We start from the raw sequence: 26,632 nt of genomic DNA on the forward strand, positions 1-26,632 counted from the left end.
GACACCCGTTCCCCCGGCGCGTGGGCGCGCGCCCCAGCCGGGCCCTGCGACGGCGGCCGGTGGCGTGGCTCTCCAGCCGCCTGGGGCGGCTCTCCGGGAGCTCCGCACTGCGCGTGCGCCGACGCCGGCGCTCTGGCTTCAGGAGCGGCTGGCCTGGTGGCTGCCCGAGAGGAGTAGCTAGGCAGCCCCCGGAAATGAACTCTGTTCGGTCACACGGACTGGCGCGGTAGTTCCTCCGCCGCGAAGAGGTACGCGCACCCCCCCAGTCCTCCCCCGGCCGCAAGCGTGTGCCGAGGCCACGCCCCCGCAGAGGCCCGCCGGGGGCGCGCACGGCGGGGACTCGGCGCGGTGGGGCTGCGGGGCCGCGCGCCTCGGCGCGAGGGTGGGCTCCGCGCGCCGCCTTCCCCCGGAAGCCTGCGCTCAGCCCTGAATCGCCCGAGCCGGCCCCGAGTCGCAGGGCGAAGGTGGAGCCGCTGACGTGGGCGCGCTTCGGTGGCTGGGGGCGGGTTTGGCCGGGCTGAGGAGAGCCGGCGGTTCCTCCCCGGAGCCCCCTCTCCCCAAAAAAACTTTACTTGAAGTGAGAGAGGGTGGACGCCAGTTCACCAGTGCGTAAGGATCCCGACTGTTCCTAAGGCCTGTTTCCTTGTCGTGTTGGGAATTTACTCCACTGAGGTGCATCCTTGTCCGACTTTTGTTTTTTTTTTTTTTTTAGGCAGGCATTGTAGGGTTTCATATACGTTTTTAGGTCCTAGTGTGCAGAACAGTGCGTAGGACGTACATGTTTGAGGGATCTTAATAAAATGAATTGCCAGGTTCTCAAGAGTTCTTCCGCCCATTACCATCTCTAGCCTGATTTTTGTGACAGCCACTGTATTGCTTTACCGAATGAGTATGCATGTAGTGTAGTTTTCCTTTGAGTTTGAACTTTTATGAATGGACCCATATTGTGGGGTTTTGGCTTTTAAATACTATTATATTATCTGCAAATTCCCATGATTGTCTAGTATTCCATTGTGTGGCTACAGCCTTATATCCATTCTGCTGTTGACGTGCACTTTGTTCCAGTGTAGGGCGTCTCAGAACAATGCTATGATAAACGTTCTTCTACCTGGATCTTAATGCAAAGGTGTTGGCGTTTTCAAGACACCAAGAAACAAGATATATGCTTTGGAGTCCTAGGAGAATTGTGGATTCAAAAGGTACGCCTGCCTCCCGGGGCATGTCAATTTTGATTTGGAATGCTTCAGAAGTTAACTTCCCGGGACACACTTTCGCTTTGTTTTGCAGTTCCTGGAGCCTTCCTCTTGCCCATTAGAAGTTGGTTTTCTCCCTGAGCACTTAGACCCTTCCAAGCAGCATTGAGTTTTTTAATGATACTTTTATCCCCTGCCGCTTAATGATCACATGCAATCGATCATTTTATAGATGGGAAAAAGTCGTGGGCTGAGGATGTTGTGCTGGTTCATTACCCTGGCAAACATCGGGGCTCCAGTTCGATCCCTGGTACCAAAAATAAACACATAGAAAACCTTAGCCGAAGCCGTCTCAAAGGTTTTTTCTTGCAAACATTCTTCTTACAGGTGCAGAAATACCTTTAGCAATCCTAACTTTGAATCTCCTCTGCTTATGACTTCTGTGTGGGTGCCCCTGGATCTTTGTCAGACTAGAGTTCCCGCATTCCGTACCAAACTGTTTCTGTAGAAACCTGTGTCACCTTTCAGTGACTACATCTTGTTGGGTAAGTGAATAGTAAGTACATGTTGGGTTGACTTGGCATTGTCTGAGGCTTGGAGACCACAGCCTTACTGAAGGGACGTGGTAGCTATACGGTAGCCATCTTTATTCCATCTGTTCAGGCTGTCAAAACTTTGATACAGTTGATTTAAAGTATGTCTCTTCAAGTCTGTTGAGTCCAAGGTGTTTTTATGCCTGATGTATCGTTCCTGGTTTATTTTGTGCTTCTAATTACTTTTCAGGACAGAAATTACATCAAAAGCTCCTTGAAAGTCATTACAGAAGCCATCACATTGCTACATGAACTTGGGGGTTGGGGAATGATCAAATATACTTTGTTATGAGGAATTCTAGAACTTCTTTTCCCGGCTTTTTTGTTTTTGTCTTTTTTTTTTTTCTCTGTTGACCTATCACTCCTACCCCTTCCCTGACAGTGTTGGGAAAAGACCCAAGATAGGCGTGTCGGGGGCTTTTCTGAGCGGTCTTTCTAGGCCTTCCTCGGGTGGAGGCTCGTTCTCAACCACAGCAGTCCGCGAACTCAGCAGACGGTGTTTCATTCCATATGACAAAGTTTGGATTTGGCAGTGAGCACACGTGTCCGAAACAGATGACCATGTTTGTGACTTTCCACAATTAGACTGTGGAATAGCAATAAATACACAAGGGGCGGTGACATCAGTTTGTCGGATAATCCCACGTGCCTTGGTAATCTGACTGAGGCAATAGTAGGTCCTTTTATTCCAGTCTCAATTAGTAACATTAACTCTCACATCACATACCACAGGGCGCAAGTAACAGTATCTATATGTGTATATGTATGTTTTACAGTTAAAGAGGCTACAGCAGAGTTCAAAAGATTTCAGGGCTGAGAGAAATTGCACTGATAGGTAATGTACCAGACCAGTGCCAGGAAGGAGCTGCTGGAGTCAGGCTTTGAGAGTGAAGCCAGAGTCCGTCCAGCCACAAGGTAAAAAGCCAAACTGAGGGTCAGGTGGGTGAGCCGGCTCAGCAGTTGAGTAGGCTGTGCTGATAACGGGACCAAGCCAAGCTGAAACCCCAGGGACAATTAGGGAGTCCTCTGCTTGTTGGTCTTTGATGCGTACATCAAGTGTCAGACCACAGGTGGTTGTAGGGCCGCGCCGTCCCAGGTTAGTTGTACCGCACACCCCAGTCAGTGTTGTACTGATTGGTTTTGTGTATCAACCTTGCACAAAATAGAATCATCAGCAAAAGAAGCCTCAGTTGAGGAAACGTCTTGATGAGATCCGGCTGTAAGGCATTTTCTCTATTGGTGTTCAATGTGGGAGGGCCCAGCCCATCACGGGTGGTGTTATCCCTGGGCTGTGGTCCTGTGTGCTGTAGAAAGGTGGGCTGAGCAGCCATGGAGAAAGCAACTTTCCTTCCATGGCCTCTGCATCAGCTCCTCCCTCCGGGATCCTGCCCTGTTTGAGTTCCTGACTTCCTTCAGTGGTGAACAGCACTGTTGAAGTGTAAGTCAAATAAAACTGCCCAAATTGCTTTTCGGTCATTTTCTTTTTTTTTGTCTCGGCAATAGAAACCCTAACTAAGGAGTCTATTACTTTTATTGGGTCCAGGTGAGAGAGTTACACTTTCCATGGTCTGCCATGTTAGATAAGTCCTTGTTCCAGGTTTCCCTGGTATGATTTTAATATGCCCTTGTGCCCTTACATTTTAACTTTATTCCAACACACTAATAGTATGTCTCCCTCTCTTCTTCCAGGAATAAGCCATTTACTAGTGTGTGCTGGGTGGGTGGTACCTGACAGATGGTGCTGTTTGTGGGTCCCCCGAACGGCTTCAGTTATCCAGTTTTCTCAGATGCACTGCTGAAGATATAGCATGGGAGAAATATGAATAATGGTGATAGCTGTGATGCCTCAGCTGACGTGCTTGGCTTGCCAAGCACCGCTCTCTCTGATTGTTCTTTCTTAAACAGGGTTTCTCTACATAACCATGGCTGTCCTGGCACTCGCTATTACAGACCCAGCTGGCCCCCAAACCAAAGAGATTCACCTGCCTCTGCCTCCCGAGAGCAGGGATTAAAGGCATGTGCCACCACCACACCTGACCTACAAATACATCTTGAGACAGTTCTCATGCAGCTCAAGCTGGCCTCCAGCTTCCTGCATTGCGAAGGATAGCCTTAAACTCCTGAACCTCTTGTCTGTCCCTCCCCAGTATGTTTACAAGGTGCTAGTAACGGAGCCCAGAGCTTTGTGCGTGCACAGCAAGCACTCTGCCAGCCTGCATTCCCAGCCCTGTCCTCTGGACTTTAATCACAGCCGTAGCATTTCTAACTTAAAAATGAGAAGACCTACTAAAGACAAGGTCTTAACTGGCGAGCTGACCTGTCCTTACAGTATTTCAAATGCGCTGCTCCCCAGGTGAGGGCAAGTTTATTTTGTGGAAGGGATTGAAGCCGGGTTTATGGGTGCTAGGCAAGCAGTCCATCCTCAGTCTTGGGTAAACTTTTCAGTGCAATATTGTCCACAGTGCAGAACTTTATTTAGTGACTATGCCCATCATTCCCCTTTAGTTATCACATAAGACTTTGAGCATTACCGTTTTGTTCACTGGGGTGTTGGCGAGAGTTACCTGCAATTGACCCATAGTGTAGTTGGGTTGTCTCCTATCATACTTGTAGTGTTGGGTGCTATCGTTTTTCTCTAGAATTTTGGGAGGAGTTTTCTGTCCTCCCTCTTTAGTGTGTGTACACTTGGTAAGTCCCTTTCCTAAGCTCTGTGAGCAGAGCATGTGCTGGGTAATAAGCTGTGGAGGACTGTTTCCTATTCAGGTGCTACGACAGAGGGATGACATCTACTTAGAGACTTTATTTGATATTCAGGAGTTAGAAAAAAGCAACCAGGGTAGGAGAATATCTTTTCCTTGAAGGAACTAAGCCTAAACTGAGAAAATGTTTTATTTTACTTTTTGGTTTTGTTTAAATTTTTTTTTTCTGCCTTTGAGACTGGGGTTTTACCTCATAGCCCAGGCTGGCTTGGAATTGATCATGTAATGCAAATTGGCTTTGAACCCGAAGTGATTCTCCTGCCTTGGCCTTCATGCAATCCTACACTCCATTTTATAAAGACCTGGAGATCAAACTCAGAATTTGTGTGTGATATGCAAGTATTCTACCAACTGAGCTACCTCTGTAGCCCTCCAGGAAAAGTATTTTTAAAAACTTTTACTTTAAAAAATATGTATATGGGTGATTTAAAAAAGTAGTTTCCTTAAAGAAAATAGCATTTTCTTCCCCAAATAGTGACTCTGGAAAATTGAAAAAAAAATTCATTAGTAGGGGAACCTTAACTGGAGTTGTACTTAATGGTACCCATGTTAAAGAGCATGCTGTAAGTATTAGATGTGTTAGAAGTAAGCCATACTAATACTGCTTTTATTGATGTATTTCATTTTCACGTCTGTCTTCCTATCTCAGACCTGTAATGGCCAAACACTACAGTGAAGTCCCAAGTCTGCGGCAGGATGACTCGGTTATAGAGGGAGTGAGCGACCAAGTGCTTGTGGCCGTGGTGGTCAGCTTTGCTTTGGTCGCTACGCTCCTCTATGCTCTTTTCAGGTGAGATTAAAGGGTGCACGACCTGAGGTCCTGTGTCTCTCTAGAGGTCAGTGACTCTTGGAGTCTGCTAGAATTGCTGGTCTCGGTGACTCCGTATTGGGACTAAAGCATTTTGTTTGCTATTAAGCTTTGAATGCTACTGTACTTTTTACTGATTTACCTGGGTTATTTAAATTCATAGTTTCCATTTTGATTAAATATCAGTATTTCCTATAAGAGTATTCTAGTTTAAAAAATTTTATAATTGAATCCACCAGCTAGTTGGTGGTACAGGTAATTCATACAAAATTGTTAGTCAGAAAAAGTGAACCAAAACAAGACAAAAAAAAACAAAAAAACAAAAAAAACAAACAACTCATTACTGATGCCAGTGCTCTCTGGCCTAACCCCATCCTATTACATTAGCTGCTGACTTCTTGCTTCTGATTCTCCATTGCACTTGTCACCATGTTAGTGGTTTGCCCATCCCTTAGTTTGCAGTGATAAAGAGCATTACCAAGGAAGTCGCCGTGACCAAAAGCAGGTAGGGGAAGAAAGGGTTTCTTTTTGGAGCTCTCAGGTCACATCCATTACTGAGAGAAAACCAGGGTAGGAATGGCAGGAACTGAAGCAGAGACCACGGAGGAGCACTGCTTACCGGCTTTCTTTACCACCCGGGGACCACCTGCCCAGGGGTGACTCAACCTTCAGTGAGCTGGACATCAATCATTTATTTTCTCAGTTAATTAAGGTTCTCTCTTCCCAGGTATATCTAGGTTTATGTCAAATTAACAAAAAACCAACCGGCACAGTTAGTTTTGGCATTTTGCATTATATAATTTTAATTTCTGCGGTCTTCCCTTCTCCTTAAACACTAAAAATTAGGAAAAAGACCTAGTTAGATGTGGAAAAGTATTTACATGTATAATATGTAAAACTATCTAACTGCTTATTTTAAAGAAACTTCACAAAAGAAATGTGTTAATTGTTCTATACATTAATTATTAGGTTGTAATAAATTCCCAAGATTCTGGGCATCTGGGTTTTATCATTTACCTTTTAAACCTGATATCAGCGATGATCTTAGATTTGTGAAGTCGTCACAGAGTAACCTAGAATGCACAGTCCTGGAATTGGAGTGCAGTTGTCTAACGCCAGTTACACTTGTTATATTAAGTTACCGGTAGTTCTTTTTTTTTTTTTTTTAAAAAAAAAAGATTTTTAAGAAAAATTACCTGTGTATTTTATGTAAATGAGTGCTCAATCTGCATGCTAGAAGAGGGCATCAGAATCATTATACATGTTTGTGAGCCACCATGTGATTGCTGGGAACTGAACTCAGGTCCTCTGGAAGAGAAATGCTCTTAACCACTGAACCATCTCTCCAACGCCCATGTAGGTTTTTTTTTCTAACGTTAAAAAAATTTATTTATTGGACTAGGATCAGTGGGCAAATACATTTGCCATGCCTGGTGACTTGAGTTCAGTCCCAGAACACACACAGTAAAAGAGAAGCAACTCCTTTAAGTTATACTCTGGCCTGCCCATGTGTACCATAGCACACATACTCAGACACACAGACGTAGATGCACACCAAATAAATGAATTCTGAATTGTTAATTATTATTAATGGGGTTGAGGACAGCTATGTAGAGCTAGTTCTCTGCTTTCCCCTCAAATATGGGTTCTGGAGATCCAACTCAGGCCATTAGGCTCACACAGCAAGTGCCTGTATCCAACTAAGCCAGCTCACCAGCTTGTGGTCAAAAGTTAGTCTAATAATGCTGATGGGTTAATCTGATAGTTTTTTCAAAATTCACTCCCGTTCTCTCCAACAGAAATGTACAGCAGAACATTCATCCAGAAAACCAAGAACTAGTCAGGGTGCTTCGAGAGCAACTTCAAACAGAGCAGGTATGGTTATGTAGTATGTATATTTGTGTGAGGGGATGTTTTAACTTCCGTTTACATGCAGTGGTGATGGGATGTTAGAAAATAACTTTTGAGAAACATCAACTTCTTTACTCCTTACATTACAAGATACCGTTTTTAGATTAAGCACTTTGTTTTGTTTTTTTGAGACAGGGTTTCTCTGTGTAGCTTTGGCTATCCTGGAACCCACTCTGTAGACCAGGCTGGCCCCACACTCACAGAAACCTGCCTGCCTCTGCCTTCCGAGTGCTGGGGGTGAAAGGCATGCACTACCACTTCCCAGCTAACATTTTCTTCATTTGCGGGGGTTGGAGGGACATTAAGGCAGTCTCATGTGTTCCTGTCTGGCCTGGAACTTGCTGGGTAGCTAAGGATGATTTTAAACCCTTATTTTCCTGTCTCCACGTCTGTCTTAGTTATTTTCTTCTGCTGTGTAGAGAATAAGGCAACTTACAAAAAAAAAAAAGCATTTAATTGGGGATTTGCTTACTGTTTCAGAGGGTTAATTACTTCATTATCATCATGGTGGCAGACAGGCTTATCTGTGAAGCAGTAGCTGAGAGCTTACATCGTATACATAAATTGGAGGCAGAGTAAGAGAAGCCTGGATAGGCTTATGAAACCTCAAAGCCCACCCTCAGTGACATACTTCATCTGACAAGGCCAAACTGATGTGGGACGTACTGCATATGTGTTGCTTTTATTGGTTGATGAATAAGATTGTTTGGGCCAGTGGCTTAGCAGAGTAAAGCCAGGCGGGAAATCAAAACAGAGATAGAGAGAAAGAGTTGGCAGAGTCAGACAGATGCCATGTAGCTGCTGAAGGAGACAGACACTAGAACCTTACTTAGTATGACAGTCTTGTGGCGATACACAGGATAATAGAAATGGGTTAATTTAGGTAGCTAGGAATATCCCTAAGTTATTGGCAAGTAGTTGAATAAATATAGTTTCTGTGTGATTATTTGGGTCTGAGCAATTGGGAAATGAACGAGCAGTCTCCATTTACACCAAACCTCCTAATCCTTCCCAGAATAGTTCGCCACCTAGAGACCTAGCATTTGAATTTTATGTGAGCCTATGGGAACCATTCTCATTCAAACCACCAGAACCTCCTAAGTGCTTGCACTACTGGCAAGAGCCACCAAACTCAGCAGCAAATTGACTAGTCTTAATTATTCAGATACATACATGATTTTTATTAACTTGCTCTAAAAAGAGAATAGTAATTTTTGTATTTATTACTTGTATAGGAATAATATTGGCCTTGGCTGAAACGCAGTAGAAACTTTTTTTTCTTTCTTTCTTGCTTGCTTGCTTTCTTGCTTTGTTTTGCTTTGCTTTGCTTTGCTTTCTTTTTGTTTGCTTTTTTTTTTTTTTGAGACAGAATCATGTATTCCTAGCTGGACCAGAACTTGTTATATAGACCAAGCTGGCTGCAAACTCATAGACATACTTGCCTCTGCCTCCCTAATGCTGGGATTACAGGTGTGAGCTACAACATTAGACTTTTGTTGTTATATTCTTGCTTTTTATGATAAAATATTTTTATTAATTAAATTTTTAAATTTATTTTATATCCCGATTGCAGTTTCCCCTCCCTCGTCTCCTCCCCGTAACCTCCCCTCCATTCAGAAAGGGGTAGGACATTCTTTAAAAAAAAAATGAAGGTGGAATTCTTTTATTTTAGTATTTAACTGTTTTCTTTTTGTAATATTAAGACTGCTGTGACTTTACCACCTTGGGTTAATTTGATGCTGTCTTAAGAAATATAAAATTCAGGACTGGAGAGATGGCCCACACTGACTGTTTTTTCAGAGGTCCTGAGTTCAATTCCCAGCAACCATGTGGTGGCTCAAAACCATCTATAATGAGATCTGATGTCCTCTTCTGGCCTGAAGGTGTACATGTAGACAGAATATTGTATATATAATAAAATCTTTAAAAAAAGAAATAATATAATTCTAATTATAATTTCTTGATATTGCATCAAAGTTCTTTAATTAAATTTACAGTTCTGTTTGTATTTACTAAATTTGATTTTTGTGAAGATTATTTTTAAAAATATTTAATACCTATTTATTATATGTACATGAATGTTTTGCCTCATATATATGTGTGTGTGTGTATCATGTGTGTATCCAGGGCCGTGTGTGTGTGTGTGTGTGTGTGTGTGTGTGTGTGTGTGCACCATGTGTGTACCCAGTGCCATGGAATTCAGAAGAGGATGTTAGACTCCCTGGAACTTGATTACAGATGGTTGTGAGCCATCATGTGAGTTCTGGGAACTGAACATACAAACTGCTAAGCCAGCTTTCCAGTCCCCGATGAAGCTGTACATTTTGTGTTAGTGCTAGATAGTTGTCCAGGTCCTTAGGTACTACAGTGAATCCTACAAGTGGAGTTTTGGCCCTCATGGCACTTATATTTCAGAATGATATTTGATGTGTGTGTCTTGTACTGTAATTTCAGTCAGCATGGCTCTTGAATCATAACAGTGATATGGCAAAGGAATATGCATAGATATATGCATTCGATTGGTTTGGGGTTCTGAGACAAGGTCTCATGTAGCCCAAGCCTGAAACTTATTAGGTAGCCAAGGGTAAGTTGGACTTCTTATCTTCCGGCCTCCACAACCTTGCTGTTGGGATTCCAGCATGTCCACTGAAAAGCATATTAACATTTATTTGCATATTAACATTTATTCACATGACTTTGTGAGGACCAACGTTCAAAGTTCAATAGTGTCCAATTTTTTCTACTTCTAGCATTAGCAAATCTTCGCTGAAGTTTAGTTCTGTTCTTGTGGAAGGCAGAGCAGATATGCAGCACTCTTCTGAGGACAACTGTTAAATAAAAGGCTGTAAGAAACGAAGCCAGACACAAACCTGCAATCCTAGCATTTGAGAAACTGGGGTAGAACTGCTATAAATTCCAGGTCTGCCAGGACTACATAGCAAGAGCCTGTCTCAAACCACCCCACACACACACAAATTGAAAATGTTAAAAAGTTTTTAAATGAATGCTAAGAATAATAGTTTGATATTACTTTTTCTCTTTTGATGGTATTAAGACTCAAACCCAGGGCTTCTTACATGCTAAGTGGGTGCTCTCCCACGGAGTTACACTGAAGCCTGGTGTTTCTTTTTTCTTTTTATTTTTTAAATCTATTTTTCTCTTTTATTCTTCTCTCATATATTACATCTTGACCACAATTTCCCCTCCGTCCTCTCCCCCCAGGCTCTCTCCCAGATCTATCCCCACCCTACCTCCACCTCCCCTCAGAGAAGAGCAGGCCTCCCAGGGACATCAACCAAACATGGCATAACAGAGACAGCGCCTGCTCTCACTGTTAGGCATCCCACAGGAACACCAAGATTCTCAGCCAAAAGTTTATGCAGAGGACCTACATCAGAGCCCTACAGGTTCCCTCATCTCTGTTAATTCCCCGTGAGTCCTAGTCAGTTGATTCTGTGGACCATGTTCCTTTTATCTTCCCTCCCCCTCCTCTGCAGGACTCCCCAAGCTCCATCTAATATTTGGCTGTGGGACTCTCCATCTACTCCCATCAATTGCTGTATGAAGTCTCTCTGGTCTCTTGATGATGGTTCTGCTATAAAGCCTGGTGTTTCTTATTCTCTAGTTTATATATTAGCTTGTGGAACTCAAAATAACATATGCACCTTAATAAAGTGAAAGACAAACCTTCAGTTAATCTATATTTTGGTTTCAAATTGTATTTAGGAAGGAAGGTAAAGGCCAAGTAGTTTAAATAAAACGGTATAACTTTGTAAGCTTCTCAATCTTGTAAGACCTTAAGCCATTGTGTATGTGTAATTTCTGTTCTGAGAGGTGTGTCTGTGTCCTCTCACCAGGATGTCCCTGCGCCTCCTCGACAGCAGTTCTACACTGAAATGTACTGTCCAATCTGCTTACATCAGGCCTCCCTTCCTGTTGAAACCAACTGTGGACATCTTTTTTGTGGTAAGCAAACAATATCATACTTGGTTAAAATGACTAGCTCAGGATCTATGTGTGTATAGAGGTTGGATTGATAATTTTATTTTTATCACACATTCTATTTCTTGAGAAAAATAGGTTGCTTCTGATGTCCTGTACTAGTTGCTATCCAAACAATAGTATATTATTTGTATGGTAAATATAGTAATGTCTGAGGATGTAGATCAGTTGGTAGAATTCCTTCCTTCATGCACTTGATCTCCAGGGCTATAATCAGGCTTGGTGGTGCATGCCTGAATCCTAGTACTCAGTGGAGGCAGGAGGATCAGAAGTTCAAAGTCATCCTCAGCTAGAAAGAAAGTTTAAGACAACCTTGGTTTACATGAGAGCCAGTCTCAAAAAAAATGTATATGTATACATATACCTTTGCCTGTGTAATAGTATATACACATACAGATAGACAGGTATTAAACAATTTATTTTCTATTTAGTGTAGTAGCATTTGTGGGCTCTAAGGTTTAGAAAGAAAACCAAAGCTCATTAACCTTCTAAATCATTAGCAATGTGTTTCTTGGAGGAAGAGTTCAAGTTTACTAGTAACACTATGGGTCCACTGAGTCCTTCTTCAACTTTTGTCAATTTATTTGTTATTTCAGATTTCCTATAGCAAGAATGTTTCTCTAGAACTAAGCCACAAACCTCTACTATCTGTCTTTACTCTTTCTGTGTGACCTTAAGGAGTTGGAGACAGAGAATGAGACACCTAGAACCCATACCAGCGTAAAGAGGGAGTATTTTCACATTCAGTAACAATGAGAGGTGTCTTCTATCCCACATTGGCTTTCCTAGTTCCCTAGAAGACTTCATAGAGAGTGTCAAGATACCATTATTTCTTACTATGTTCATACAAGATTAGGATGTGCTCACTGTGTACTGGAAAAATAATACACTAATCTCATGCAACCTCACAAATCAGAAACTGAGGTTCAGAGAAGGCAAGAAATTTTGTAACGGGTAACCTAGCTTTCAAACAACCTAGATCTGTCTTTAAGCTCTCTGCTTAGTTCTGCTTTGATTGGCAGCTTACAGGAGGATGAACACTCTTAAGCACTGCTCTTAAGTTAGCGATGTCATCACTAGGCCTAGTTTTCAGTGATGGTATTCCTTTCTGTCAGTCTCAAGTTGTTTTTCTTTTTATGTTTCACCCCTTGAACCTACAGATACTTCATAAACATGGCTAATGAGCAGGGTGTTAGAGGCATTCTAACCCATTGGTATATACAATTAAGATAATTCTTAATTATTCCCAGTGTGTTCTGAATTTTTACTTAAAGACTAATTTAAAATGTAGTATATGATCCTTTATTAGTGACCTCTCTTTTGTGTCTTTTGTTTGACTTCATCATAGAATCTTTACAGTTTTATTATGGATATATTGATATTGATACTGCTGTGTTTGATAGGGATATTTAAAATCCCTACCTTGCAGTGCAGAGTTTTCCATACATTGTGATTGTTATACTGAATCTAGTTCTATGTTCCTTCAGCCATTAATTTCAAACTCCCCAAGATTTTGTTCTTAAATACTAGGTCTCACCTTATAGCCCTGGCTGACCTAAAACTTGCTGTGTGGCCGAACTTCTTCAAACCCAGAGCTTCACTTCCCTCTGCCTTCCAAATGCTGAGACTGAAAGCATATCCCACCAGACTCAGCTATGGTTTTAGTTTGGATTTTTTTTTTGGAGACAATATATTGCTTTGTACAACAGTTAGACACTGAACTAACTGGCAGTTCTCCACCTCACCTCCAAAACTTTGGGATACAGGCATGTACCACCATGCCCAACCTCACTAAGGCATTTTTCCCAGTTCTCTAACATATGATAGAACACTGGATTATCTATGGAATTTATTATTCACCTTGGCCAAGGGAGGATAGTTCTTCTCTCAGGAACTCTGTCCAGCCCTTCTCTGAGCTCTACTGATGGTTTTCAGCTTTTGTTTTGGTTCAAGACTCTTTGTGTTTGTATGCCTCAGTCCAGGTGCCATGGTTGTGTAGAGACATTCAAGGACAAATCCGAGTGAGTCCTTGCTTCCACCTTGAGAGGGGGTCTCCTGCTCACGTCTGCATATGCCACGCTTGCCGGCCTCCTGTCCTCACATCCCCTCTCCAGAGCACCGAGGCTACAGACTGTGCCATTGCATCCAGCCTTACAAGGCTTCTAGGGATCTGAACTCAGGTCCTCAGGCTTGAATAGCAAGTGCTCTGCTCACTAACGCATCTGCCCGCCTCACTACAGTCTTTCATTGTCTTTCGGGGATGCTGAAGACTAGCAGGACAATAAGGATCAAGTGGGGGAGGGCAGCTAATGGTCTTGCTGCTCTCAGACCTGTGATAGGTATTCCTGATCCATCTGACCCGCCTCCTGAATCTAGACAGGGTCTTGATCTTCCTCCTGGCAGGTGTTAGCAGTCTGTGAGGCTTGGCAGACAAAACGAACTTGTTTGCCAACTCAGGCATAGCTGATTCACTGGCTGAATAATCCTGTGAGTTGAAAGATGGCTGTATTGTGTTCTTGCTGTTACCTCTGAGTCTGAGGTAATAGGATAGATTGCTTCTGATACCCTGCTCTACTTGTTAGCTACGTTTTTCTTTTAAGATAGGTCTCGTGTAGCCTAGATTGGTTTCAAATGTGCTATGTAGCCCAGGATGACCTTGAACTTCTGATCCACATTACCTCCCAGGTGCTGAGATTTAGGCATGCCTCTTTTATGTGCTAAGGGGGATTGATAACCCAAGGCCTGTGTATGCTAAGCTACCACTCCACCAACTGAGCCATGCTACATACATTTATTTATTTAGTAAATTCAAAAGTAAAGAACTTGTTATGCAATTTCTCAAATAAATTCTCTGGACAGTAGTTCTTTTATGTAGCATAGCCCCTCTGCTCCACCACAGTAAATTAGAATACTAACAGCACCAGAACCATCCATCTTATTTGCATCTAAGGTCTGCATTATTTAACTGTCAGGCCTGTGAAATTTTGTTCTCATTTTGCAATTAAATAGATTCAGAGAGATTGTTACCCAAATGAAAGTTCAGTCATCTCTTATACCTGATGATACTTAAGTGTCTTTTCTATGGAGGGAGAAAATTGAGTAAAAAAAGTCAAGTGTCTAATAGCAGATGAATTGAAGCATTTAATCTGCTGAGTCATGGTTTTTCAGTGAAACCAAATGGTGTTAAGTAACTGGCATAATAAGGACACCCACACCCTAGTTTGAGGAAAAGATACTCGAGGTTAAATGAGTGTGATGTCTGTCAAAGGAGGTTGAATTTTTGGGTGAAAAGGTCATAGATAAAGCTAAAGCATGGTATCAGGCGAAAATATCACTAATAAATTAATTTCTGTTTTCTTTGTGTGTGTGCACCTGTGTATATATTTGTATGTGTACAGGTTCATGTATTTGTGTGGGCATGCATGTATGTGTGCATGTGTGTATGCATACCCATTTTCACATATGTATATGTTAAGGTTAGAGATTGGTGCTGGTATTGTTGCCAGTGTGGTTTTTTTGTTGTTGGTGGTGGTGGCCTTTTGTTTTCTTGTTTGTTTGTTTGGTTTTTTTTTTTTTTTGAAACAGCGTTTCTCTATTAATGTAACTCTGACTCTTCTAGAACTCACTGCAGACCAGGCTGGCCTCAAATTCATAGAAATCCACCTGTCTCAACCACCCTAGTGCTAAGATTAAAGGTGTATGTCACTACACTTGGTTTATCTTAGTTTGTCACATCCCCTCCCCCAACCTGGCGCTCAGTGGTTAGGTTAGACTAGCTGGCCAGCAATCCCCAATGATTTACCCCTCATGCTGCGGTTACAAATGCATGCCACAGTACCTGTCTTTTACATCAATGCTGCATGGCCAAACTCGGTGCTAATGCAGCTCCCTAACCTCCTGGCTTTTGTTTGTTTCACATGGACTCTGAGACAAGCTGAGCTATTTCTACAGCCCCAAGTTTTGCTTTCATACAGATTTTGTGTGAAATTAGAATACCCAAAGTACTTAATAAACTTTGAAATTAACACAGTAATAATAGTTTTGCTTTTAAACTCATCTTGAAGTTGGAGAATTGACTGTTCCCTAACTTGGCCAGCTTCTGCTAATCCAAGTGGTTGCTCACTGGTATCCTCACAAACCATTCCTTTCTGCTTAAAGAATACAAGTGTCTTGTCTCCTGTTTTCTACCAGTCTGACCCTTAGCTGTCCTACGAAGTTCGGTTCAAGTGCTGTACTTAGGCTGCCATCTGTATATCTCTACTCCTTTTCGCTTAACATTGCACAATTCAAGACTTGGCTATCTTCTAGCTGATTTGAGTACGTCACTTTGTTTTCCACAATTGGTTTGCTATTGCTTCTTCCAAATTCTGGCTCAGAGAGGTCAGAGTAAGGAACATGAGTGCTGGTAATGTAGCTAGTTAGTAGAGTACTTGCCTGGTGTACATGAGGCTCTCTGTTTGGCCCTTTAGAATAATCAGGCAGTAAAAATGTTCCTTCATGTTAATGGATTGAAGCTAAGTGTTTATCTGCTGAGTGCCCCTACCCACTTTTGAGGTCTTCTTTCAGGCAGGGTTGTCATCTTTGGTTGTTTGGTTGTCCATGGATATCTTCGTGTGTGAATGTGTGTTTATGTGGCATACATGTGTGTATGGGGGGGGTACTTGTGGAGACCCATATCAACCTCAGGTGTTGGTCCTCAGAATACCTTCTTTCTTCTTTCTCATTTGTGTGTGTGTTGGGGGGTGGGATGGGTGTGAGTGCATGTGGTGGTGACTTCCTCAGTCACTCTCTACCATATTTCTGAGATAGAAACTCTCTTAGTTTATCTTAGTTTGTCACATCCCCTCCCCCAACCTGGCGCTCAGTGGTTAGGTTAGACTAGCTGGCCAGCAATCCCCAACGATTTACCCCTCCTGGGTAAATCAACCTGGAGCTCATTTGGCTAGACTGGCTGGCCAGGAATGTTCATATTGCCACCTTTTCTGCTTTGGCATCACAGGCACAAATTGCAGAATCCGGATTTAAACAATAGCAAAAAATGAACACAAGTACAGCCATAAACGTTCTTATACTTACTCTGACTTTACATATTCAGCCAACTACCCAGGCCTGACCTTTTCTCTTTTCTGAATTGGGAGGTGGGCTTCTTACTGTCATGGAGCTTGCTAGGTAGGCTGGGCTGGTTGCCAGTGAGCCCCAGAGATCGGCCTGTCTTTGCCTCCCCAGTACTGGGATCCCATGTGTATGCCACGGTGTCCAACTATTTTACATCGGTTTGTGTTGCAAGGAGGGGCTGCTTGTTTGTCCCAGCCGCCCAGTTAGCTTAGCCCCAAAATAACCACACAGACATTGTATTCATTAAAACACTGCTTGGCCCATTAGCTCTGATTTCTTATTGGCTGACTCTTAAATTAATTTAACCCATCTTTATTAATCTGTGTATTGCCATGTGGCAGTGACTTACTGGGTGAAATTACCAGCATCTGTCTCTGGCAGATCCTTGGAGTATCTGACTCCACCCTTCTTTCTCCCAGCATTCAGTTCTGTTTTTCTTGCCTACCTAAGTTCTGTCCTATCAACGAGCCCAAAGCAGTTTCTTTATTAACCAATGAAAGCAACACAAAGTCAGAAGGACCTCCTACACCAAGTTTGTGGGAACTAACTTAGGTCCTCATATTTGTACAGCAGAGACTTTACTGACTGAGCCAGCTTCCCCTTCCTCATGAATATCATCTAAGAGAGTAAGTTCTTCAAATATTAAACTAGTATAGACATTTTATCAAGGAGGCCTCGTATTTCAGTGATTTGGTTTTCAGTTTTTGGAATGCCAGGGAGGAAAGGCTGGTCTTGAACTTGCTGTGTAGTTGAAGTTGATCTTAAACTCCTGACCTCTCACCTAAACCTTCTAAGTGAAGGGATTATAACCACCACACCTCATTTGACTTTCTAAACTATTGTTATTGTTGAAGCAGGGTTTCACTGGGTGGCTCAGCTCTGTGCTTCCCAATACTGGGACTATAGCTATGTGTCAACACAGCCTGCTGGCTCAGTGAACTAAAAAAAGTATTTTTCAAATACACCAAATTTGGAACAAAAAGTATTTAACAGTTTATCATATTTAATACCATGTTTATTTTACATAGGAAACTATTTTCTATGAGGCCTCAGTAACTGAGGTGGTTAATAATTGTTTTTTATTGTATAAAATGTCTGTTAATTAGTAGCTGAAATAAAAATGTTTTTTAATGGTTGAAAATGATTGCTAGATTTTAATTTACCTGAGGGTTTGGTTGAATGAAATAAATTTTTTCCAAGGAATATTTAATAATCAATGTAATAAAACAGTGTTTAAAGAAAGGTAATGCTATTAAATAGTTGAAACTTGACCAGTATATATAGACTTTAAAGCTTCATTGTCGATATTTTCTTGTTCCACTAGGTTCCTGCATAATTGCATACTGGCGATATGGGTCCTGGCTTGGTGCAATCAGTTGTCCAATCTGTAGACAAACGGTAGTGTTATTTCATTTCATAAATATTAGCAGTTTTTTGTTTTAAAATGTTTTATTTTATGTGTATGTGCCTGAGTGTATATATGTACAGCCTGTGTGTGCAAGAACCCACAGAGGTCCGAAGAAGGCCTCTTGAGCCTGGATCCTCTCGAACTGAAGTTATAGTGACTGTGAGCTACCATATTGGTGCTGAGAATTGAACCCAGTCATCTGCAACAGCTAAGTTTTCTTAATCATTGGGCCATCTCTCCTGCCAGGATTAACAGTGTTAAAATTTAAATTGAGCTACTTTTTAAGCCAAACTCAATTTTTATGGCTTCACTAAGTTTTTTAAAAGTACATTTTAAAAAATCATTCAGGTATCCTAAAAAGGGAATTATATTTGAAATCCCACAGTTGTAGTGAGAAGCAAGTAATAAATAAGTTTATCCCAATTCCTAAGCCTTTGTTTTAAGACCAGCAAAGAAATAAATGAACTAGTTAATCATGTGGCAGCATGTTATCCCCTGCCTGCTGTTCTCTTTTGGAAAAATATGTGTGACATAGCCAATCGAATTGCCATAAGCAAACTGCCAGTAGCTCTTACCTTTTGCCAGAAACAGGGAGGCCAATTAGTATATCTTGAACTAAAAATAAGTTCCACCATGTCTTAACCAGTGTTCTATAGCTGTGAAGAGCATGTAACGACCATGGCAACTCTTCTAAAGGAAAGCATTTAACTGGGATTGCTTACAGTTTGGAAGATTTAGTCCATTATCATCATGGCCAGAAGCATGGTAGCATGCAAGGAGATATGGAGACATGGTGCTGGAGAAGGAGCTGAGAGGTCTACATCCACATTCAAATGTAGCAGGAAAGAGAGACACTGATCAGTGGTTTTCTTAAGCCAAGAAAGGATTTAAAAAAAATCTAGAATGGTTCAAAATTAAACCTGTTCTTTTTTAAAGATTTATAGATATAGACTATGCATATGAACGCTCTGTCTGCATGTACATCTGTAAGTGAGAAGAGGGCATTGGACCCTCTACAGATGGTCATGAGCCACCATGTAGTTGCTGGGAGGTGAACTGAGGACCTCTGGAATAGCAATGAGATCTTCCTCAGTGAGCTGTCTCTCTGGCCCACTAAACCTGTTTTGAGTCCCTTCCATTTTATCTCATATTTATCAGTGATTATTCTTTACATACTGTTACATTATTAGCTATAATTTTTCAAGGTCTCTGTATTGTCCTGGGGCAACTGTGTGCTGTCTTTATCATGGCCATGAAAGTAGCAAAACCAATCTTTGTTAGCAACAGTACCAAGACTTATACCTGCTTTTCACAAAAGGAATTGGTGTTTCAGAGCGTCAGACCATACAGTACTGTAATTTCTGTATTATATATCACTCAAAGATGTTGAATCTGAGTAGAAATGAATCATTCAGAAATGCTCAATCTTTCCTTTGATAACATAAGGTTTTTTTTGTTTTTGTTTTTTGTTATTGTTGTTTTTCAATACAGGGTTTCTCTGTAACTTTTGGAGCCTGTCCTGGAACTAGCTCTTGTAGACCAGGCTGGCCTCACACTCACAGAGATCCGCCTGCCTCTACCTCCCGAGTGCTGGGATTAAAGGCATGCGCCACCAACACCCGGATAACATAAGGTTTATATTTTTAATGTTTTTGAAAATATTTTTAACACTGTTACTGAAGGTTTTCTAATCATCCTTTTATCTCCAAGTATGTTTTCCCAGAGAACTGAGTTTTAGCCTCTGATACAGGCAAGAAAATATTAGAGTAAGTGTTTAGATGTGGAACCCATTTTATCTTGGAGGAATTAAAATTGACATTTTGTATGACATTTTACAGTATGGCAGTGTAATTAATTACTCTACGGAATGAATGAAATACACATTCAGAAGCTTTTATCAGTCTTTTGAATGACACAGAGTGAGAAAGTAATAATAATGGTGCAGAAGGTGTAACAGCTTCTTCCTGTAATACACAGGTAACTCTACTGCTCACAGTCTTTGGTGAAGATGATCAATCTCAGGATGTTGTAAGATTGCATCAAGATGTTAATGATTATAACCGGAGATTCTCAGGGCAGCCTAGATCTGTAAGTACTCTTATAGCAGGTGCAAAGTCAGAAAGAACCTTTATATTTTTTTATTTGTAAAATCAGATTTATAGTCAGACCCTGGACTATATAAAGTGTTACCAAGTGTTTTGGGCCAAGTTTTAACCATCATTGCTAGTCAATAAGTTACAGCCTTCACAGGGGCCACAGCATTTTATTTTTGAGACAGAGTCTCACTATGTAGCCCTGGCTTGTCTGGAACTTGATATATAACTAGTCTGGCCTTGAAATCACATAGGTCTACTTGCTTCTGCCTCCCAAGTACTGGGCTTAAAGGTATGTGCCACTATGCTCATACCTAGTTTTTGACCTAGCATTGAAAAAGTTTTATGTATGTATGTATGTATGTATGTATGTATGTATGTATGTATGTATGTGCGTGTGTGCGTGTGTGCTCTTGCATGTGTGTATGTGGTTTTATGTATGTATGTATGTATGTGTGTGCGTGTGTGCTCTTGCATGTGTGTATGTGCACCACATGCATGCAGGCACCCATGACAGCATAAAGAGGACATAAGATCTCTGGAATTAGAATGGTGGTTGTGAGCCATCAGCGTGGGTGCTGGGAACTGAACCTAGGTCCTCCACAATGATAGTAAGTAACATCTGAGCCATCTCTCCGACCCCAGGTTATTTTATTTATTTTACACATATTCTCTAGAGATATCTATAGAATGTGGTAGCCCTCTGCCCTGCATATGTGTGTACACATACCTTTGTGTGGGTTTTCTTTTTTTAGATTGATTTTATGTATGAGTGCTCTATCTGCATGTATTCCTTTATGCCAGAAGATGGCATCAGATCCCGCCATCGATGGATATAAGCCACCATGTGGTTGCTGGGAATTGAACCTAGAACTTCTGGAAGAACAGCCAGTGCCTTAACCTCTGAACCATCTCTTTAGCCCCCTGAGTGTGTTTTAATGTATAATACTTACCCAGGGCGGATGGAACAGACATGTAATCCCAGGTATTTGGGAAGCTGAGGCAGGAGGATCACAAATTCAAGATGAACCTTAGTAACTTGATGAGTTGCTCATTGAATAAAAAGTAAGAGATATAGGGATATAGCTCGAGTGAAACATTTGCCCACCAAGGCCCTGGGTTCAGTCTCCAGTGTTATAAAACTGTACATAGTCTGGTGTTTTATTATTTATTTATTATTATGAAGGCATTTTCTATACAACAACTTTTTAGTTCTTAGTAATTCTCCTGGGTAATTAAATACTCAATTTTTGTTAAATTATTTCTAGTGTGTTAGAAAGTTGTAACCCAAGGTCACCTCTTATGATAATTGATTACTTTTAATCCAATCCAGATATATCTTGATAGTATATCTGGCACCTGGGAACAAATCTCAGACTAGAAGCCTATATTATAACTTTTTTTGAGACAGGGTCTCATTCTGTAGCCTAGACTGGCCTTGAGCTATTGTTGATCCTTCTATCTTCCAACCTCCTGATGCTGGGAATTATGGGTGTAAGCTACCATTTCTGGCCTATGGTTTCTTGACTCATTTTGTTAAATCAGATTATTGATACTTGAATTTTGCATGACTTTAGATTTAGAACCACTTAACTGAAATGCTTGAGACCTGTTTTCTTATTTCAAAGTATTTGCATAGATTTTTACAAATAGAGCCCCCAAATCTGAAGATCTTAAAATCATAAATTTGACATGTTCTGAAATCCAAAACATTTTGGCCCCAGAGTTTTAGACTTTAGAGATTTTTATTTTTCAGAACACTTCAAAATTTTGTAGCATTTGAAGTATTAGACATTCAGATAATGTGTATCTATATCCCACATTTTAAGCATTTGGGTACTTTATTACTTTTTGGTTATCTATAATAAAATTTGTTTTATAAGCATCTACTAACTAAACTATTTTTAAATAAAATCCATAATTGGAAAACCTGGTATTATGTGTGTCAAACACCTTAATTCATCTTAGCTGAATTTATACATTGTACAAAAATTATATTACTTTTTAATTTGATACAATATGTGTTAAATTGTAGTGCTTGTTTTTCCTCCTTCAGATTATGGAAAGAATCATGGATCTCCCCACCTTGCTGAGACATGCCTTCAGGGAAGTGTTTTCAGTTGGGGGTCTCTTCTGGATGTTCCGAATTAGGATAATGCTTTGTTTAATGGGGGCTTTTTTCTATCTAATATCACCTCTAGATTTTGTACCTGAAGCCTTGTTTGGAATTCTGGGTTTTCTAGATGACTTCTTTGTTATCTTTTTGTTGCTTATCTACATCTCTATTATGTATCGAGAAGTGATAACCCAAAGACTGACTAGATGAAAAAATTAGTTTACTAGAATATCTGCACTTACATAAAAAAAATCAAACAAAAAGATCCATGGCAGTATCAATCATCCAAATACTATTTTACAAGCTTAAAACATTTGGTTATCATTTGACAAATGCCTAACAATATACAACTGGAATTTTTACATCCTGCGGGTTCTAATGATAAGATCAGATTTACAGTGATCTACAGTTGTATCTCAAGTCTGTGTCTGTAAAGTATGAAACCAATTGGAAAGGGATAATTTGTTATTTTTCCTTTCTGCAAATTACTTAGCTTAGTTAGATATATAGTTCAGTATTGCTAAATGTACAAATCATCATCCTCAGTGGATACCCATACAATAATAGAGAACTTTGAAACTTATCTAAATATTTTTGTTGAAGTCAAATATTGTATGCTACTAGGGAAAAGCCAGTGTCTCAGTGTTAGCTAAGCTTTGTGAACTTGGAGAAGTTCTGCTTTTTCATTTTTGTCCAATTTGTGATCGACTGAAAATGAAAGAAACTTGAACTTCATTATTTGACTGTATTTTCAGTCTATGGAACACTTTAATCAATAAGAGAATTAACAAAGTGAAAACATACATCTCCTGGAGGCACTTTTGACATTAAGTTATGACATTTAACCAAGAGTTTGATTTTTTTACTGAAACAAATACTAAAGTAACTTGTAGCCAGTTGTGGTGGCTTTATATCTGTAATTTCTGCATTCAGGAAGCTGAGGTAGGAGATTGCCACAAGTTCAAGGTCTGCCTAGGCCATATAATGAGTTCCAGGTCAGCTTGAGCTTCAGAGTGAGGTCTTGCTCAAACCAAAAGCAGCGTAGTAGGTAAAGATGCTTGCTGTCAAGCCTGACAACTTAAGTTTGAACCCTGGGTCTCAAATAGTGGAAAGAGAACAGAGTCTTCAAGTTGTCTTCTGACCTTCACATATGCACTGTGGCCCATGTGTGCGCGCACACACGCAAGGTCAAAATGCAATTAGAAAGAAAACATAAAAGCAGCTTGTAAAGGGAAATTATTTTGTTTTAGGAACATAAGTAATATTGCAACACATAGTATTTTGACACATTTTTGCGGAAACAGGATCTTTACTTCTATTGATGTTAGTCGGGGCTTCGGGAAGGTACTATGAACAGTGTATATATTTTGCAAAGTATGAGTGAACTCTTGCAGCAAAATGAAGACATTTGATTAGTTAGTTGTTTGTTGCCCCGAAAATGCATATACTATCTTGTAGGTAGCAATATTTGGCTCAGATGCATCATGTCTTGTGCAGAATGAGGAAATGTGTATGAGATGTTGTCAGTGAGGTTCGCTTGTTTCTTCATGGCCATGGCACAGAATGTGAGGCCGTGGTTCTGAGAAGAACAAGTACCATAAGCGTGGCACTGCTTACAGGTGAGCAGCTGGACAGGGGCATGTGAGGTGATGCCCAGAGGCTTTGTCATCTGGAATTACCATTGTTGTCTTAGCATCAGTTTGTGTATTTAGGGACAGGACATAAAGCTAACCTCTGTCACATTCCCAAATTAATCAGATTAGCTGCCAAACAATGAGATTCTGAATGAAATGTCATTTTTTTCCTAGTTTAGACTTAACAGAGCTATTATCTGCGATTAAAAACAGAATACCAAAAAAACAGCACTTAGATATAGCATGATCAGTACAATTTCTCATAATTTTTCCTCTTATCCTTAGGAAATTTCATAAGCAAGGTAAGGTATCATTAGCTTCCTGTTTCAGAGATGAAACTTCATCCTATGGATGAAAAATTTTTGTTGTATTTCCCAACATATAATGGAACTAGTGATATTTAGGTAGACATGAAAGCTAGTTTGAGAAGCAGCAGGAGGGAAACTGGAATTCTCTGGGAGTCAGGTTTTCAGAATACATTATTCCTTCACTGGAACAGTTCTGGTGCTCCTGAGCAGAAAGCTCTAGAAGGGTGATTCATAGAAGGCTTCGTCAGTCTTGAGTGCATATCCAAATCAAGTCAGAGTGGTATGCACCATGAAGACATGGCTGCTCGTCACTGATGTGGATTGCTGTTGGGAGTAGGAGCTGGTCACCAGACTGGAAGAACATTTCCACCTTTCAAAATTCAGTGCAGACTACAGACTGTGATTTCCTGAAGCGATTTTATTTTGTGTGCTGGTGTTCTGCTCCAGACGTCAGTTCTGTAACATCTGGAGCTTCTGCGAATACTGGGAAGAGGCGTATTGTACAGAAGTTTGTACTGTACAGAACCACTGTGTGACTGAAGTCTTACTAAACCAAAAGGGAACATACTGATACCTCAGAATCTTACATCTTTACTGATCATTAGCAAGAAATGCAAAATCAATTTGAGAAAGTATTTAATCAGTGTTTTAAACATCACAGGGATACTTCTGTACTCAGAGGTCATGTAAAGCAACAATTTGATTTTTTAAACAAAACATGGTAACTGTCACAAAAGAGATGGTGCAAGCCCAGGAACAAACAATTTGAGCAGCTCTCTGGGGAATGAGAAGGGAACCTTCCATTAACAGTTCACTAGAATGGGGGCTCAGCCCCTCCATCCTCAGTGTTGTAGAGGACAGCAGACTGCTCCAGAGCCCCATGGCTGTGCAGATGCCTACCTCAGCCCATGCAGAAGATCAAAGGCTTCTTTCAAATTTTGTGATTTGGAGAGTTTGTTCAGCATTTATTCTTTGGAATAAAAATAGTATATCTAAAAATTTTAAGGTGTTATGCTTCTGTTTCTTTGTTTACTTTAAAATTTACAACTCTTGAAAGACCACAGTCACAGTAGTGTTTAAAATATTTTGCATATTTATATTTTACTTTTTACTATATTCCATACATTGTACACATTTGTTTTTGTACATATACATTTCTTTATAGATCTATGTCCAAAATAATATCAACTTTATTATAATTTATTTACTCAGTGTTAATTCTGGCCATATACTTTTTGATTTATGTTGCAGCTCAACTCAGTATTGATAATGAACTACGGGAGGGGAATTTTTCCTTTCTTGTTTTTATAGGGTGGAATGTGATGGTTTTATATATTTTTACATCATAAATTTAGGATATGAACATTGCCCATCAGCTGAATCCAGAAAGTCCAGGTCCAGCCGGGCAGTGGTGGCGCATGCCTTTAATCCCAGCACTCGGGAGGCAGAGGCAGGCGGATCTCTGTGAGTTCTAGGCCAGCCTGGTCTACAAGAGCTAGTGCCAGGACAGGCTCCAAAGCTACGGAGAAACCCTGTCTCGAAAAACTAAAAAAACAAAACAAAACAAAAAAACAGAAAGTCCAGGTCCACTGTGAGCACAGGAGAGACCTGGAGATGAAGGGATGGATCAGTGGTTAAGAAGTAGGTACTGTCCCAGCACTCGGGAGGCAGAGGGAGGCGGATCTCTGTGAGTTCGAGACCAGCCTGGTCTACAGAGCTAGTTCCAGGACAGGCTCCAAAGCCACAGAGAAACCCTGTCTCGAAAAAAAGAAGCAGGTACTGACTGTTCTAGAGGACCCAGGTTCAGTTCCCAGCATCCACATGGTAACTCCAGCCCTAGGATATCTCATGCCCTCTTCTGCCCTATTTTGGGTTCACAGACAGAAATTCAGGGAAAACACCTATACACACGAATATAATAAAAAATTTAATTTTTTTTAAAACACAAGGGGCCACCTAGAGAGAGAAAGGGGTATAGGTTAGCATCTTGTAATGCTTGCAGACAACAGTAGTATCTGCTTTCCTTCCAACATATAGCTGATCCATAGACATCAAATAATGCTTTTTTTCCTTTTTTTGGTTTTTCAAGAACATTTTTTCTTGAGTGGGAAAAAAAGGTTATTATCTGAAACATCCGTTTTTTTTTTTTTTTTTCTTTTGCCACAAGATCTGTCTCAAAACCAGGGCGGCTTTAACTTTGCTTCTGCCTCCTCTCCCAAGCACTGGTAATTAAAAGCATATACCACCACACCTGGCTTGAAACATCTTTTTTGATAAAACACTCAAAATCTTTTTCTAGATATTTGGTAAAACACAATCTTTCCTTGTCATCCTCAGCCTCTGGCATTCAGTAACCACTCTCTGGGGGTTTTCCTTATCAGAAGTGGCCATCCCACAGCACATCGCATTTCAAATTAATTTTGTTTGGGTACTTTAGTTTTTGTCTGGTTTCTTTAAACATTTATTTTATGTGTAGTGGGGGGCACGTGTGTGGAGGTCATAGGACAGCTTGGGAGAGTTAATTCTTCCCATCCATGAGGGATGTCCCAGGGGTTGAAGTCAAGTTGTTGGGCTTGGCAGCAAGCATTCCCAGCTGCTGAACCATCTCACTGGCTCCTTTGTTCTCAGACACAGTCTCATGTATCACAGGCTGGTCTTGAACTCCTGTGTGAACAAAGATAACCTTAAATAC

The 26,632-nt window shown here is 40.8% G+C and overlaps 1 protein-coding gene across 10 annotated transcripts; it reads left to right on the top strand.

Moving 5' to 3' along the window:
- Window positions 1-24,945, top strand: Rnf170 (ring finger protein 170). Of its 10 annotated transcripts, none has more exons than XM_050146867.1 (10): window positions 1-248; window positions 1,066-1,199; window positions 1,581-1,738; window positions 2,563-2,701; window positions 5,195-5,335; window positions 7,153-7,228; window positions 11,122-11,230; window positions 17,706-17,779; window positions 19,767-19,877; window positions 21,939-24,945. In XM_050146867.1, the coding sequence occupies exons 4-10, from the start codon at window positions 2,625-2,627 to the stop codon at window positions 22,206-22,208; spliced, it is 858 nt and encodes a 285-aa protein (XP_050002824.1). In that variant the 5' UTR covers window positions 1-248; window positions 1,066-1,199; window positions 1,581-1,738; window positions 2,563-2,624; the 3' UTR covers window positions 22,209-24,945. The 10 variants fall into 10 exon arrangements, with proteins under 10 accessions (XP_050002824.1, XP_050002825.1, XP_050002834.1 ...); XM_050146868.1 differs by having other exon boundaries at window positions 1,071-1,199; XM_050146870.1 differs by lacking the exon at window positions 1-248 and adding an exon at window positions 315-464.
- The last annotated feature ends 1,687 nt before the right edge of the window (window positions 24,946-26,632 follow it).

This window comes from Alexandromys fortis, unplaced genomic scaffold (assembly GCF_014885135.2).
Source record: "Alexandromys fortis isolate MF-2015 unplaced genomic scaffold, M_Fortis_MF-2015_v1.1 scaffold_55, whole genome shotgun sequence".
Classification (NCBI taxonomy): Eukaryota; Metazoa; Chordata; class Mammalia; order Rodentia; family Cricetidae; genus Alexandromys; species Alexandromys fortis.